At 28.7% G+C, this 15,777-nt stretch overlaps 1 protein-coding gene across 7 annotated transcripts in view; it reads right to left on the bottom strand.

Moving 5' to 3' along the window:
* LOC108756164 (calcium-binding mitochondrial carrier protein SCaMC-2-like) overlaps nucleotides 1-15,777 on the bottom strand; it is a 39,040-nt gene that overhangs the window by 6,998 nt on the left and 16,265 nt on the right. For all 7 annotated transcript variants that reach the window (XM_018499774.1, XM_018499781.1, XM_018499822.1 and 4 more), the window contains 4 exons: nucleotides 15,355-15,615; nucleotides 14,895-15,062; nucleotides 5,086-5,340; nucleotides 4,746-4,836 (listed from right to left, as the gene is read on the bottom strand). In XM_018499774.1, the coding sequence (XP_018355276.1) occupies nucleotides 4,762-4,836; nucleotides 5,086-5,340; nucleotides 14,895-15,062; nucleotides 15,355-15,615 (759 nt within the window). In that variant the 3' untranslated portion in view covers nucleotides 4,746-4,761. The remainder of the gene's footprint in view (nucleotides 1-4,745; nucleotides 4,837-5,085; nucleotides 5,341-14,894; nucleotides 15,063-15,354; nucleotides 15,616-15,777) is intronic.

Genomic DNA, 15,777 nt, shown 5'->3' with positions numbered 1-15,777 from the left:
ATATTTCTTTATATATTATATTATGAAATTCTTAATATATTTTTATATTTATAAATATTCGGAATATAAACACCACAACTGAAGTTTAAATCCCTTTCTTTTCTTAGACACACTTTTCTTCGAGTCACTATCTCTGTAATTCACGATCTTTAAAAAAATAATATAACGATATTTTGTTACCACAATCGACTTTTGCAATTTTTAATGTAACACACTAACATTTTCTACTATGATTTTACACTTCAACGTATTCAAATTCCAAATATGACAATTCACTAAGCAGCCATATTGCGAATCTCGCATAAAAGCTCAAAACCATGACCCACTTTTGGGATCTACTACGCATCTATCGGATGGTTCACTTCTACTTATACCATGTTCTCGGTGTCAAAGTTTGACGTGTCAAATAAAGATGTCTTGTACTTAGAGAGAGAGAGAGAGAGAGTGTGTGTGTGTGTGTGTGTAAATTAATAACTTTAAAATTGCACGATCAATTGTATGTATACACATTTTAATTTTAATTAGTAAAAATTAAATTAACATGAATTATATTTAATAAGTCATGTTTCATTCGAGCTGCCATCAACATGCGTTTTTTAATTTGATACTCTTTAGTAATAATAAATTTTAATTAGTTTTGATCCAATGTCGAGACTTCTATGTCTTAGGATTACAATATCAAATCTGTTAATCTGATGGTGATTTTTCTTTCGGATATGAAGGGATTGATATTTTGTAATAGTATTGCTGTATAGTATGGTTCCAAAGTGAACTAAAACGTACTATTTTTTGGAATAAAGTTTTAAGATTGCGTATTAACTACCACGCTGACTCTCATTCGACTCTTACACTTGATTTTTTGGATTTGGTTATAATAAATAATTTACTAATATTCATACGTTTCTAATTTCTCCATATTATTTTAATAAAATATTGAGCAAAGACTTGAATGAATTTTATTTAAATATTAGCAATAGTAGCTATTATTCTGTCAAATAATTGTAAGTACATACCATTTGCTAACTATTGGTCTGTTTTCTGTTCCTGCACCAAACTATTGTACATTAGAACTGCAGTCTCTTTCTCGCGTACGACAAACATCATAATCTATGTCTATCTCACTTTAAGTTCCAAAAGTGTACTAGTTCAACCACAGAAAACAGATCTTATGTGTATGTACCAGGTTTTCTGGATTATTTTGTTAAAATATTTAATATAAGCTTGAATAAATTCTATTTGAATATGAGCAATAGTAGCTACTTATTTTGAGATAATTATAAGATTGGTTCATATCATTTTTGCTAACTACGCACTATTTGATAACAATTTTACGTATAAAATACGAAATTGATCTCAAAGAAATGTTATTTGACAGCTTGCGCTTTATATATTACATAAAAATAAAAAATTTTATTATAAAAAAAGAAATTCCACAATGCGTTCATAGAAATATCAATAATCTTATCTTTGTTTATATAATTTTTATGTCGATATTAAAAATAAAAGGGAACGACAAAACTTAACTTTCGCCTTTAGAACTTTGCCATCATACCTAACATGCGAACTTTAGGAGATTGATTCGTTAACTTTAAATGCTTATAATTCAAAAACCTATTATAGCCTCAATATTAGAATTTTCATCTCAAAATGATCTCAGAAATCTACCTTTAAGGGTTGTTACGGTCTTTATAAGATTTATCCTGTATATACACAGTATAATTAAAATAAATCGAACTTTGAGGTTTCCATATCAAATATGGAAAAATCACATAAATATATATCTGTAAACCCACTATTACAGAGATACCTATAGTTTAAAACGTAGGATCCGGACGTTCATGTAATTTTCTGTATCAGGTAACATAGATTTTTATGTGGATATTTAAAGTCCTTAGTTTAGAAGTTCTAAAATTCAAATCGACAACGAAGATATGCTACTCCAACACAATCTTTGTTGCTTGTGAAACCATTCGCCTCAGGATCTTTGAAAGAGTGCGACAGTTCATGATTCAACATATCCATGTATGTATTGAATAAATGGAAGACACTTCGTTGTAATTAAAAATTGAAAATAAATAATATTACATAATAATAATTACCTTTTTCACTTTTCATTAATAAACATTTGTTTCAGCTATATCTCAGTAGCAGTGGATTTGCGGATATACTTACAAACATTATTTATATACACTTTTTTTTTATATTTAATAATTTAATGGAGAACTCATTTTCATGTCCCCTTATTAATTACACTGTGTGTGGGTATATGCGCGCGCGTGCATTTTATGTATAAAAATATTTATTATTATTTAATACTATTTATTTTCAATTTTACATACATACATATATATGTGTGTGTGTATATATACAATGTGTTTTAATATCACATATGGACACATATATATATATAAATTAACATTTAAACTTTTGCTATAAAAAAATTGCAATCACGTTCGATTCAATAACTCATTTACGATAAATATTATAATCTTCCAAAATAATAATAAAGTGAAAAAAGTAAAAATTTGGGAAAATCTTCATCGAATTAGCTTATTAAGAAAATTAACTTCTAATAGAAATCTCAATTTGAAAGAAAATTGCTTACCGAAAATTTTTGTATTATATCTTTATAATATTCTTTTATGTCTCGGATTACTTAAAAATTTAAATTAAATGAGGAATCTCAAAATATGTATAAGACGACATTTAATAGAATGAAGTTTCGTTCACAGTTTAGCGTCATTGTTATCACATTATTTCCAAAGATTGACTTATTTATCATGTATGAGTCATCACTATTTCCTAATATTCGTCGATAAACAATGTGTGTCTGACTGTACATGTTTATAATACATGTAAATACATAATATACATAGTTTGTAAATTTGTAAAACTCTAAGGGAATGAATCGTAGTAACCGGAATATATGATAGTAAATTGCAACGGCGATGAGTTTATGTATATACGAAGTACATACATAACAAAGTTGAGATGAAAATCAAGCGGCGCATGATTCACAACAAGATAGTAATTATCGCCAAGTTATGCTAAAAGCTTGATTCACCGAACTTTTTTTTGTTTTTAATAAAAATCTAGGAAAAATAATACACGTTTATATAACAAATATTGAAATGTATTTCTTTATACGTATGTAGGAGAAAAATAAATAAATAAAGAGATCTAAACTAATAAGTAATAAGTAGAACAAGATAACTCTAAATAAGAATGTACTGAATGCTATTGTACATGCATGCACATGCGCGTGGTCGTATTTCTTTTTCCAGTCATTTTTTTTTAACATTTAATTTTTTTCTATTTATGGAAAATATACAGTTGAATTTAATAAAAATAATATAGAATAAAAACGTGTGAAGTTAGTTTTCATTATTGTTGTATTAAAAATTTTTTTTTTAATTGAAATAAGAATTTTAACTCTATTTCTTTAATAAAGTTTAGAAAAATGTTGTACTTTATATAGAATATAATAAAATTCATTAAAAAAATATAAATAAAGAATATAATACATCATAAAAAAACAATATTATATTACAAATATAAGGTTTTATTCCATTCGCTAAGAAATTACTATTTTCTTGCTGAGTTTTTTTTAGTTACTTTTATTATAATTTTGTTTATTATGTGAATTTATTAAAATTAAAAAAATATGAAATTATATTTATAAAAAGATCAACAAATTCACAAAAATGTTATTTTGTAATAAAAGTACATAAAAATTATTTATTTTATACAAAATACTTTGTGTTTCAGTGGATCAAGTTACTTTACATATTTTTATGGAGCAATAATCTTGTAATTTACAAAGTGTTGTGTTGATAAATCATGCGAAAAAGTTTACAGTCATATACATATCACAGTGTCAATGTATAACTCGATTCTCCAACCTCTTAATTAAAATGGAAACCTTTAGGTCGATATTAAACCACTTTTATATATCATAACAAAGCATATTTCTATTAGCACGTTCTAGTCAGAATCTAAACCCATAATTTTTTATTTCTGAAATAATTTTGTAATAACAAAATCTTTTAATTAATCAATAATCACACAAACGTTATGTGATTATTACTGTTATATATTTTTATTAAGTTACAATAAAAAAATTATTTTTTTAAGATTTTATATAAGATAAATAATAATTATAAACCATTATAATGATTTACATAATATGTAAATTCTTTACTGAATGTTGATGCTGACTTGAACGTTTCCACTGATACATTTTTACACTAAATAATAATTAAGAATTAGCTTTCCCTCCTTTGATAGCTGTTCACTCAAAACTTGCTCAATTGTTTAAAAAAAAAACTATACATAATACTTTTCTTATACGCAAGACATTCTTTGTACTGTATTTACTCGCCGAAATAAAGCATCGTTGCGTTATAATAATGATAATCTATACAATAGCAATTCCTAGAAAATTGATAATTATAATATTTTGATTTTTACTATTTTTTCTAATTTATTAATATTAAAAATATATTAAAATCTTAATAAATTATTTAAAAAACTGTGTGATAGGACGCTCGATTAATCGAAGAAGTTTTTCCTATTAGCGATAACAATAAATAACACTGCCATTTTCTTTCTTCTTTAGCCGAACAAACGCGTTTTACCGCTAAACGATCATTCGTCATGTCGAATATTTATAACATGAGTAAAGTGAGAGAGGAAAAAGAGAGAAAGAGAGAGAAATAAGTTAGTTAATTGAATTAATCAGTCACCTAACGTTCATGTTCATCACGTCATATTGACGCCCAACGCCTGCCGGAAATGCTCATACACTACGTAGCTAATAGATACGGCAGGTGCAACCTGTAAAGAAATATTAATTTTTATATTTAGCAACAATCAAACTGTATATGAATTTACATAAAAAATTTTAATCTTTAATTCATTGTTATTATTATTATATCCACACAATAAGTTAAGAAACAATTAATTTAACTAAGCTGTAATATTTATATAAAGTTTGGCAATAAATCAAACAATTTTCTATAAATTCTTTTGTATAATAGAAATCCTGTAAAAATTTTTAAAAGTCAATATAATTTATTTGCGTACCTTAAGAAAATTAGGCGTAAGACCGCGATACAGACCACGTATTCCTTCGCGGTTGAGGATGTCTTTGAAGACGCCAATCATAGTATTGGGCAAGCAATCGGGTGCAATCTCGGCCTGCAGTCGCGTCCGCACTAACGCTAGCGGATACGAACATACTTGGCCGGCCGTGCTCGACGCAGTGCCACACAACAATAGAATCCAAAATGCTGGCTGTTCCTTCTTGTCATGCGTACGTAAATAAGTATTTTTCAGCGTCTGTAAACATATCTCCCTTTCAAATGACAATCGAGAACAATTGCCGAGAAAATTTGTAGATTTTATCTCGACTACTCAAGTTATATATTAAATTGTATACAATAAATTTAATTTCAGATAAAAATTACATTATTGTAGAGGAAAAGATGGATCTCTATTTTGTAATTTTGTATTTTTTATTCAAATCAATGATATTGCAAACGATAATTTATTAATCTAATTTAATAACGAAATACGTATGTGAAATGATTTAAGATAGTTAACAAACTGGGAAATGTTTAAATGAAAAGAAACATTTTCATGCGATCTGAATATAATATAATAATTGTATGTGAATAATAATCAAATTGTGAGGGTCGCTATATTTTTCCCCCTATATTTTTATAGAATCTGGTTTCTTCAGATTTATGTGAATATTCTATGAAATCCAAATAGCTCAAATTTATAGAAATTCTAGATATATCGATATTCATAGAATTTATAAAAAATTCTGAATATATCAAGATGTATCAGAGCAGAAGTTTCTTTTCATGAATACGCATGTTTTCCTGACAATCTCTTGCGTTGACTTTGTTCTCATGAACGTTTACCACAAGTATCTTTTTCCTATTTCTCAAATACAGTAACACAAGTAAATAAACGATAAATGATAAATATTTGAATAGATTTTTCTAAAAATCTTAAAAAGCGAATGTACTTTTACAATAAACGTTCATTCACTTTTTAAGATTCTTATGCAGTACAATTTCGTTGCGAAATCGCGTCAGAATTTGCCTGATACATGCAATCAGCAACGAATGATTTGCTAGTATAATACATTTTTACTCTCACTTAATAATTTGAATGTATTTTGAGTACAGATAAAAAGGAATCTGATGAAATATTCATTATTATCCAAGATTGGCAAATAACATGTTACTAGTAATGTCATTACCGTTACAATTACTTTTTTTGATATACCGAAAGAATAATATTTCCTATTGTATTATATTTCCTTATGAATAACGTTAATTGCTGACGCAATTACATATATTGAGTAACGGTGAAGCTTGGACTCATTATTTTTATTATTATTTTATTTCTAGCGTATAGATTGATTATAAAATGTTAGAAAACGGAGTTTTTCCTGCAAACAGAATAAAGGAATTTAATTTGATTAAATGCTTCTTTCCAATTATTTTTTCATTAATCTTAAAAAAAATATATCCGAATGTTTACATTGCGATGTAAACACTTGTATATGATAAACGAATAGACAATTCAAAACCAAAATCTCCGAACACAAAAATCATATCCGATGGAATACATCCAATTATTCAGCTATAATAAAATATAGACTAAAATTTAATCATGAATTTAACTGGGACATTTAACATGTAACATTAATTTTAGAGAAATCTTCTTTGAGTACAGAGTAAAAGACTGATCTCCGAAATCTTTATCAGAAAACAAGCGGCTTAAATTCACAAACAGACAAGATTTCCATAAAGCTTATTTACTATCAATAAACTATAGCTTTGCAATGCTAACATTGTTTTTTTATTCCCTCAGTAACTGTATAGCGCCGCACTACTTTTTATAACTTTTGACGCCAAATTTTTTTTTAGTTCACATTTACGGGTGCTTCAGACCACTCATACCACCCTTTTATCTTCGCAGGATAAGGTCCAATCGAAAAAGTGTTCAGACAAAAGTTGTAGGGTTTCTAAAGATCTGACGCTGTGAATTTGATCTTGGGTGGCGTCGCCAAGGTCAGGTCAAGGTCACATCGATTTTTTTTTTAATGGAACACCCCATTTTTTATTGCATATTTTTATAGCACACCTTAAGAGCTTTCCAAAACAGTATAATTAAGTTTATTTTTATTAAATACTTTTTGAGCTATAAGGCTCATCAATATTTTGAAGATTACAATATCTCCGGCATTAGCATTACCCAAAGTGCCCAAACGATGACTAAACCTTTAATGTTGTTAGAATTACGACCTGGATAATATTTGTCAAGTTCAAGTCCATTGGAGGTTGCTCCACTTATTTTCATTTTTACGTAGAAATGAAAAATTGAATTTGTCTACCTTTATTGTAATCAGGTAGAGTAATATCTTTATTAGCAATTCGTTTAGTTAAGCGAGAAAAAACATGGCTTGAATGAGGAGTGCGATTCGGGTATCGTTCCGCTGTAATCTTTCAGTTACTCTAAATTGACCTCGACACTCATCTAAAATCAGCATCATAGCCAAAGCTTATGTTTGTAATATTGAATTTATGTAATAATAGCGCAATTACTACAGCGTCAATTTTCATTAGCTCTTTGTCTTAGTTTATTTATTTATATATAATATATAATGTTATCATCAAGTTGTTCCTGTCAAAATAATATATTTTATATACTTTTGTGAAGAATTATTTATTATTTTAACACTGATTATCTTATGGATTACTTTACATTTCTGAGGAATATGTTAACTATGGATGCATTCTGTTTCACGCATGATGTATATAATATATATCATTTATCCTTGTTTAACATTCGGTGAACAACAAAGATAAATGATGTGCATCTATGCACATCATGCGTGAAACAGAATGTACCTTGTTGACGATTAATGCGATTAAATTTGATATAAGTTACTTTCAATGGCGAAACATTCTCATTCCAAAATTATTTTATACACAACTAGTCAACTAGTAAAAATGATAAACCTCTAGTGCGCGTCATAGCAGATTTGCCATGCGGTCATTCAATTGGTTGTGAGCGATTTGACCATTGCTGAAAGTTGAAAGTGACTCTATACATTGGCGAATTTATAATATAATAGAGATAATATAAAAATACATCTCAGGAACAAAATGTAAAACAAAAATTCATGATGTTTGCTCACTTTTGTAACTCCTGTAAATACTATGTTCTAATAAATTCAATATAACAGTGTTATTAGACAAATTTGTAAATAATACATGAAAAACAAGTGAGTCATTGTCCTATTATTCCTAATATTGTCATTACTAAGGTCTGAATTCATAATTATTTCTCAAATTTAATGCGTCATCTATAATACACGAAGAAGTAAGAGTAAGAAATTGACCGATCAGTCGATCTTTTCACATTCGACTGTGATTGATCAATTTCTTATTTTTATTTCTTATTCCATGTATTGTAGACGACGCATTAGTCTAGTCTCTAATCCCAAATCTTCAGATTTCAGATCTCGAATCTCGAACCTGAAATTTCAGTATTAGTGGCTAATCATCAAATTCTGTTAAAAATTACGAAAGAAATTTACTTATTTAAAAGAAATATTGAATCAATATAATTGAAACAATTATATTTGAAATCAATCAAGAGAAAGATAATTGTTAACAAGAACTTAATGTATTGCTCTAAATGCGATATCAAATATTTGAATTATTCAATAGAAATCTATTATTAGTGCAAATATATAAATAATTAATGAAACATTTATATATAATCATTCTTTAAAGCTTATTCTAAACTTATCTGTAACCATTTTATATCATTATTGCCTTACAAGGCCTTACAACCACACACGTACGGCTTTGCAACCACATATGCTTGATGCAAATTATCATTTTTTTAACAAATTCAGTTATTCGTGATTGTTTTTTTCATGACTGAGCGAAATCTGCGAAATAAAGCGTAAGATAAAAATATTAGTGCTGCAAAAGTATTTATTTGTGATTCGAAATTATTGTTGACTTTAATAATCCTTGATTATTGTCTTATCTTCGATATTGTATCGTATCTGAATCGTATAACGGAAATTTATAATAAGGTATAAATAAAATAATAAGATATAAATATATGTACACACATACATGATATTCAAATGCAATGAGTTTGCTGACATATTGCTAAAAATTGTTGGAGCAACTAATTTCAATAAAGGTGAAACAGCATTATGTCTGTCGCGTTGAAGTCAATAGAATTCTAATTCTAAAGATGGCAATTTAAAGGCAACTCATTGTCGTCAATATGCTATCTGCAGCTAACAGCATGTTTACAGCAATACGATGGCAAATAATGTGGCAAATAATGAACGCTACATATGCTATATCAAGATGCTATATCAATTTTGCCATTATCAAAGTTAGAATATACATGAGAGCAACATTTCACACATAATGAGAAAGTATCCTGTCCCTAGTTCGTCGACATCTGTTGCTGCAATGGTTGGCAGCAACATAATGGCACGAATTCAAGCTGCCATATTAAAACCCAACTTTGGGGGCTTACTTCACAGACGAAATGACAAAATGTTGCGCCCCTTATATTCTTTCCCAGGTGTTTTTTACTTATGATCAAGTTACTGCATTTTCACTGTGATCCTCTGTCAGCGGAGATGCATAATGCTCACGGGTGAGTGATTTTCGTGATAATATTTTGTTAGCAACGAACTACGATGGCATCGATTAAAAAAACTTCATAGTTTGAAGACATATACCCAACAATGGATGAAAATCATTATATAATACATGTTTTCTTGCCATTATGTTGCTTATCATGCTGCTCAAGATGGAACGATTGATCATTACTATCATGTTTTCAACAAAATAACGTATCGCTATTGATAACTTCTTTTTCGAAATTTCATTAACTAATTGCATGCATAAGCAGTGCATAAGTCATCTTGCTGCATTTATAACGTGTCCTATTTTGATGTCAGCAAATCACATTTAATTATCTGCCCAGATATTAATCGAAGCCATCGTAGTTCGTTGCTAACGAAATGCTATCACGAAAATCACTCACCCACGAGCGTTATGCATCTCCGCTGATAGATGACCACGGTGGAAATATATTAATTCGTAAAGTAAGAATTAGCTGGAAAAGAATATAAAGGGTGCAGCATTTCGCCTGTAAAGTGAGTCGCCAAGTTGGGTTTTAATATGAAAGTATCTATACCACAATGGAATTCTAATTCCATCATAATAGCAACATGATGACATCTTAAATTCTTGTCAAATGAATTCAAGATGGCACCATGTTGCTATCAATCGTAACAATAGATGTTGACAAACTAGGAACAAGGGGCTGCTTCATTATGTATGAAATGTTGTCCTCATTTGAATTTTAAATTTGACAATGGTAAAGTTGATAGCAGCTTGATAGCATCACTTCGTTATACAGCATATATAACATTCATTATTTGATAGAGTTTACTGTCATGATGCTGTAAACCTGCTGTTAGTTGCGAATGACAAATTACCTTCAAATTGCCATCCTTAGAATTAGAATTCTATATTCGTGACAAATGTAATGATGTCTCAATTTATTCCGAGTTTATCGAAATTAGTTGCTCCAACGATTTTTGAAAACATCAGCAAACTCGCTGCATTTAGCTATCTGGGAAAACAAAAGACATTAGAACAAAATGTGAGTCATTTGCCTATGATATAATATCACGTGAATTCAACATGTGTTGCTGCCAACTTGTCGTGTATTTACTGTAAACGATTTATCGCTGTGCATAAAAAGCAACATGACAGCAAGTTGCCAACAACACGTGCTATAAATTTTAATAAAAATGTAACATGTCAAAAACGATTGAATGTATATTTTTTGCATCCCTATTCTTCTCAAATATATAAAATAAATAAATATATGTATTATATTAGCTCTATATGGGCATAACCATGTCTGATGCTAAATACATATGAGAATCTGCATATACAAAAAATAAATTAAAATATGTAAAATATCTAGCTCGAGATTGCTAAGCAAAAATTAGTAATTAGAAAGATAAAAAAACACAAGCAACGTTTATATAATTTTATCTGTAAATTTATTGTGTTCAATCTATGATATGACTTCATGTTTTTGATATATTATATCTTTCTTTCCAATTTTTAATTATTTTCGTATATGAATTGAAGAAGACTTAGTACAGTCAAAACGTTTATTTATAAGATTTACGATTTATTTATAGATAAAAACTGATTTAATTCTTAATCTATGTTGTAATAAACTAGTTTATTTTTGAAGATCCAATAAACGTTGATCGTATTTTTTTATCTTTCTAATTATTAATTTTTACAAAAAATAAATTATGACATCCCTATGGTAACCACCTTTATTGTAAAGGACAATCCTTTATTTTAGGTAGCTGTCTTTTAGATTTATTTGTTTTTTCAAAACTCAATTTTGTCCTTTATTTTCCAATATTGTCTTTTACTATCCTTTATTTTGACATTAGGAAATTATTTTCTAAGTGAGACAATCCAACTTCAAGTTGAAACACTTGAAATTTGCATTTACACAAAACAAATTTTGAAACAAATTGTTTAAAATTTTATGATTTTTTTTATATGAATTTTAAATAATGACATAATTTAAAAAAAATACATTCATTAGAAAGTATCATTAAAAGCCTCCTTTAATTTTTATTTAAAAATATATAAAAATATATATATAATACATACCTAAATATGATATAATAAAAATACATATGTATACATTTTGTTACATATATATATATATACACACAACTTATTTTTGTTAATTATATTTCTTAATTTTTGAAATTAAATTTATTCGAACTAGAGTTATTTTCATTTTTTATTATTTCGAATCTTTTATTATTTCAGATTAAGGGTTTGTTCTAATACAGACGAATCAATTCGAACTATCTGAAAACTGCGCATTATCTCAATTTGATTATACTGCGCAATAAAATTTTATAATGCACAGATTCTTGACAATCACAAACTGATTTAAAAACATGTGGGAACAAAATAAAAAAAATTTTTAAATCCTAAAATTTTCAGATTTGTCCTTTATTTTCTTTAGAAGAAAACGTGGTCACCGTAGACATCTCTGATGTCTGAGCTTCAACTATGTACATAGAGAGCTTGATTGAATTTTACATGCAGGAAATAACATCATCTAGTGGCAATTTTATAAATTTATAATATTAAGAAATTGTTTACAACAAGGTACAAGAAACTTCAATAATATTCAGCAAATATTCTGCAACATGTGGTACATTCTAAAACACTAGGTATCATCAGTGCCATCAGTTTGTGATTATGTTACCGATATAATAATGTATATGAAATTCGTGCTCATCGCTTGCCGTAATTTTGCTATCAATATGATGCGTTATTAATCTTCATTGTTTGCTCTTGAAATTCATAAACTGATTATTCTTTTCCTGTTACCATCATGTTTCTTTTACGTTACCGAAAATGAATAAAAAATCAAAAAGTTTTTCATAAATGAAAGTCATTTTATTGACAACAAAATGAACAACAATTAATCTCTGTTTGCTCTGAATCTGCTGACACGAAATGTTTCAAATCTGCTCATCAGTTTCAATCTGTATTGTTAAATATATATGATTATGCATTATGTTTTTAGCAAATACACAACTAGTGGAAAACTCGAGCTCAGCATTAAATTGCATTTTGCAAAACAACTTGGCTATAAGAGATTTTGATCTATCAGAAACTATGTATTCCACAATACAAGGTTCCTGATAAGTTAAAATTCTTATTTTCTCTATTCCTTTGATTGTGCGCAGCTCCTATATTTACTTACTTTTAATCCACGCTTTATTTCACAGATTTTACTTAGAGTGTAGTCATATGGAAATAACAGAACAAAACAAAAACAGAAAAAATACAAGGGTTCGAAAAATTCTTGGCCTGACACAGAAATGACACCACAAATAAAAATCAAATTGTTATACTTTTAAACAAGTTTGATCCTTTACAGGGCTACTATTAAATTTCAAACTGATGCGTTCATTAATTTCTTTGTTTCGTGTAAAGTAACTTTTGATTCCATCATGACAATGCACTCTTACATTTCTTTAATTATAGTTGCAAAATTCCATTGGTTCCGCAAGCACCATATTTCGAAATAAAGAAATTAATAAGCACATCTATTTGAAATTTTAACAGTAGACTTGTGAAGGATCAAACTTGTCTAAAATTATAACAGTTTGATATTTGGCGTTATTTCTGTCTTAGGCCGAGAATTTTTCAATTTACCTTCGTAAATTTTGTACTGTTCCCAGATAGCAACGTGTCTATCTTGTTGCTAGCATATTGCTTGCTAAGTATGTATTGCTAAACATGTGTTGCTACCAGAATTGCAGCAACTGAATTCTCATTTGTTGGCAATTTAATGCCTTCATGATATGATAATATTGAGTGCCAGCAGTTTGCCGACAATTTAAAATCGTTATCATCAAAATTCGTACTACTGCCATCATGTGTATATATGCATTGCATATTATTATGTTGCCATAATAATATGCAATGCTTTCATATTGCTGACAACAGATAACATTGATGCAGCTATCTTGCTGTTAAACTGCTGGCAATACATATATACATTGTTGCCTGTATGTTGTTACAATGTCGGTATATTCGAAATCGTTGAAGACAAATCTATGGCAAATTGCAAACATCATAAGCAATCACAGATTTGTGTAATTTGCTGAAACACACTTTGCTATCTGGGTTCTTATTGATTAACATATACCATTTGCTTCTTCCAATTTTGTTCCGTTCTGTTATTTCCGACTCTGTGACCACATCTTTAATCAAGAATAGTCACGATGAACTGAATTTGATTAGCCACTAGTATTGAAAGTCAGTTCGAGATTCAAGATCACTTAAAATTTGAAGATTTGAGATTGGAGAAAATTTAAGAAAAATCTCAGAAACAATTGTGTATATATATTATAATATATTGTATTATGCGCACACACACGCGCGCGCGCGCGCGCGCGTAGATGAATTCGGACCTAGGATACCTAATCTCAAGTTTTAGAAAAATCCATTCGAACATTAAAAACATATGTATTTACTTTTGTTATATACTGTACCTTTAGACATCACTTAAAATCATTTTAAAATGATAACCACAAATATTTAAAAAAAAAAACAACGATGTGTAATGTTTTTCATAAAGTATCCACATTACTTATTAGGGATATATTATCCAATATAGAAACAAAAAAAAAATTTAAATTTCATTACATCAAAAATTGAGCAAAAAAGCAAAAATCTAAACTGTGTTCGATTTGGACTTTCATCGCTTTCATCTTTATTTTACATTTAATGAAAAATACAACGATAAAGACAAAATGATTATAAATGCTTAAGGGCATGAGTGTCCAAATCGAACCCAGCCATAATTAAGTTTAGTAGTTTAAACATATCTTTTTAAAATAGAAAAACAATATAAGAATAAAATTCATAAGTAACGAGTTTATATACTAAATTGATTCTTAATTGTATAAACTTATTTACGAATTTTAAACTATGTTAAATTTGATATTGAAAATCGTATAAAAATTTTGATATATTTCATAAACATCAATTATCAACGAAAAGGTCACACTAGCCGTGATTGTTTCGTAACTTTAATATCTAAGAAAAGTCGTTGCAAGAGACAGTATTAATTATAACACATAATTTTAAGTGAAATCCACATTAGTAGCGGAAATCCATCTTTTCCTCTAATTGTATCTAAGCTATGACATAAAAAAATAAATATAAAACTTCTTTTCGATAATGACTTACTTCATAAACGGCTAAATCGATGCCGGCGTATGGCAGTATTCCTATCAAATTAGGTATATAGCCTCTGTAAAAGGATTTCAAACCACCCTGTCTATATATTTTCTTGGCTGCGTCAACCATGCCATTAAATTCTCCTGTTTTTCGCAATGCGAGCCTTGTCTTCAATACCTGCAAGTTTATTTATATTTTTACTTATATATATATATACAATATATATAAAGTGTGTGTGTGTACTTTATTCTACGCTACACAAATAATTTCTCATCACATATAACCCAATGTTTATTACACAAAGAACAGATTAAAAGCGCCTTATTAATCTTTTTTGATAACAATTAAAAAACATTTCTGTGCGCATTATTTACTTTAAAACATAACGATAAGAAGTATAATATAAAAAAATTCATGTCTCAATCTAATATTATATATTAATAATCTAATAAGGAAATATAAATCGTACTTCGAGGGGATAGATGGCTGATTGACTGATACCACCGGCCATAGAACCGGCACAAAATCGCTCGTAGAGTCTGAGTTCGCACGCCTCATTATCCGCCTTGATGGCTCGCTTCACTTGCTCGTACGCCATAAACTTGAGCGCAGTCTCCGGGCCAATTTTGAGCACGTTAATGCCATTACCGCGCCATAGGCTGCTAATGCCACCCTCGCGCAACATGTACCTGAAGCAACTCATGATATTGCAGTGTCGTGTGCCGTGGACCTGCAAGGACGATTGGACGATTCTCTCATCGTATTAAAACAAACTAGACAAAACTCGCTCGCTCGACATGTCATCATAAGCGAATCATTCCGTACAAATGCGTAAAAATGATGTGATTTTGGAAATTTCATTATTTAATCTATGTGCATAGATTACATTATA

The sequence above is a fragment of the Trachymyrmex septentrionalis genome, unplaced genomic scaffold, assembly GCF_001594115.1.
Source record: "Trachymyrmex septentrionalis isolate Tsep2-gDNA-1 unplaced genomic scaffold, Tsep1.0 scaffold126, whole genome shotgun sequence".
Classification (NCBI taxonomy): domain Eukaryota; kingdom Metazoa; phylum Arthropoda; class Insecta; order Hymenoptera; family Formicidae; genus Trachymyrmex; species Trachymyrmex septentrionalis.
This window is presented reverse-complemented; position numbering and strand designations above follow the sequence as displayed.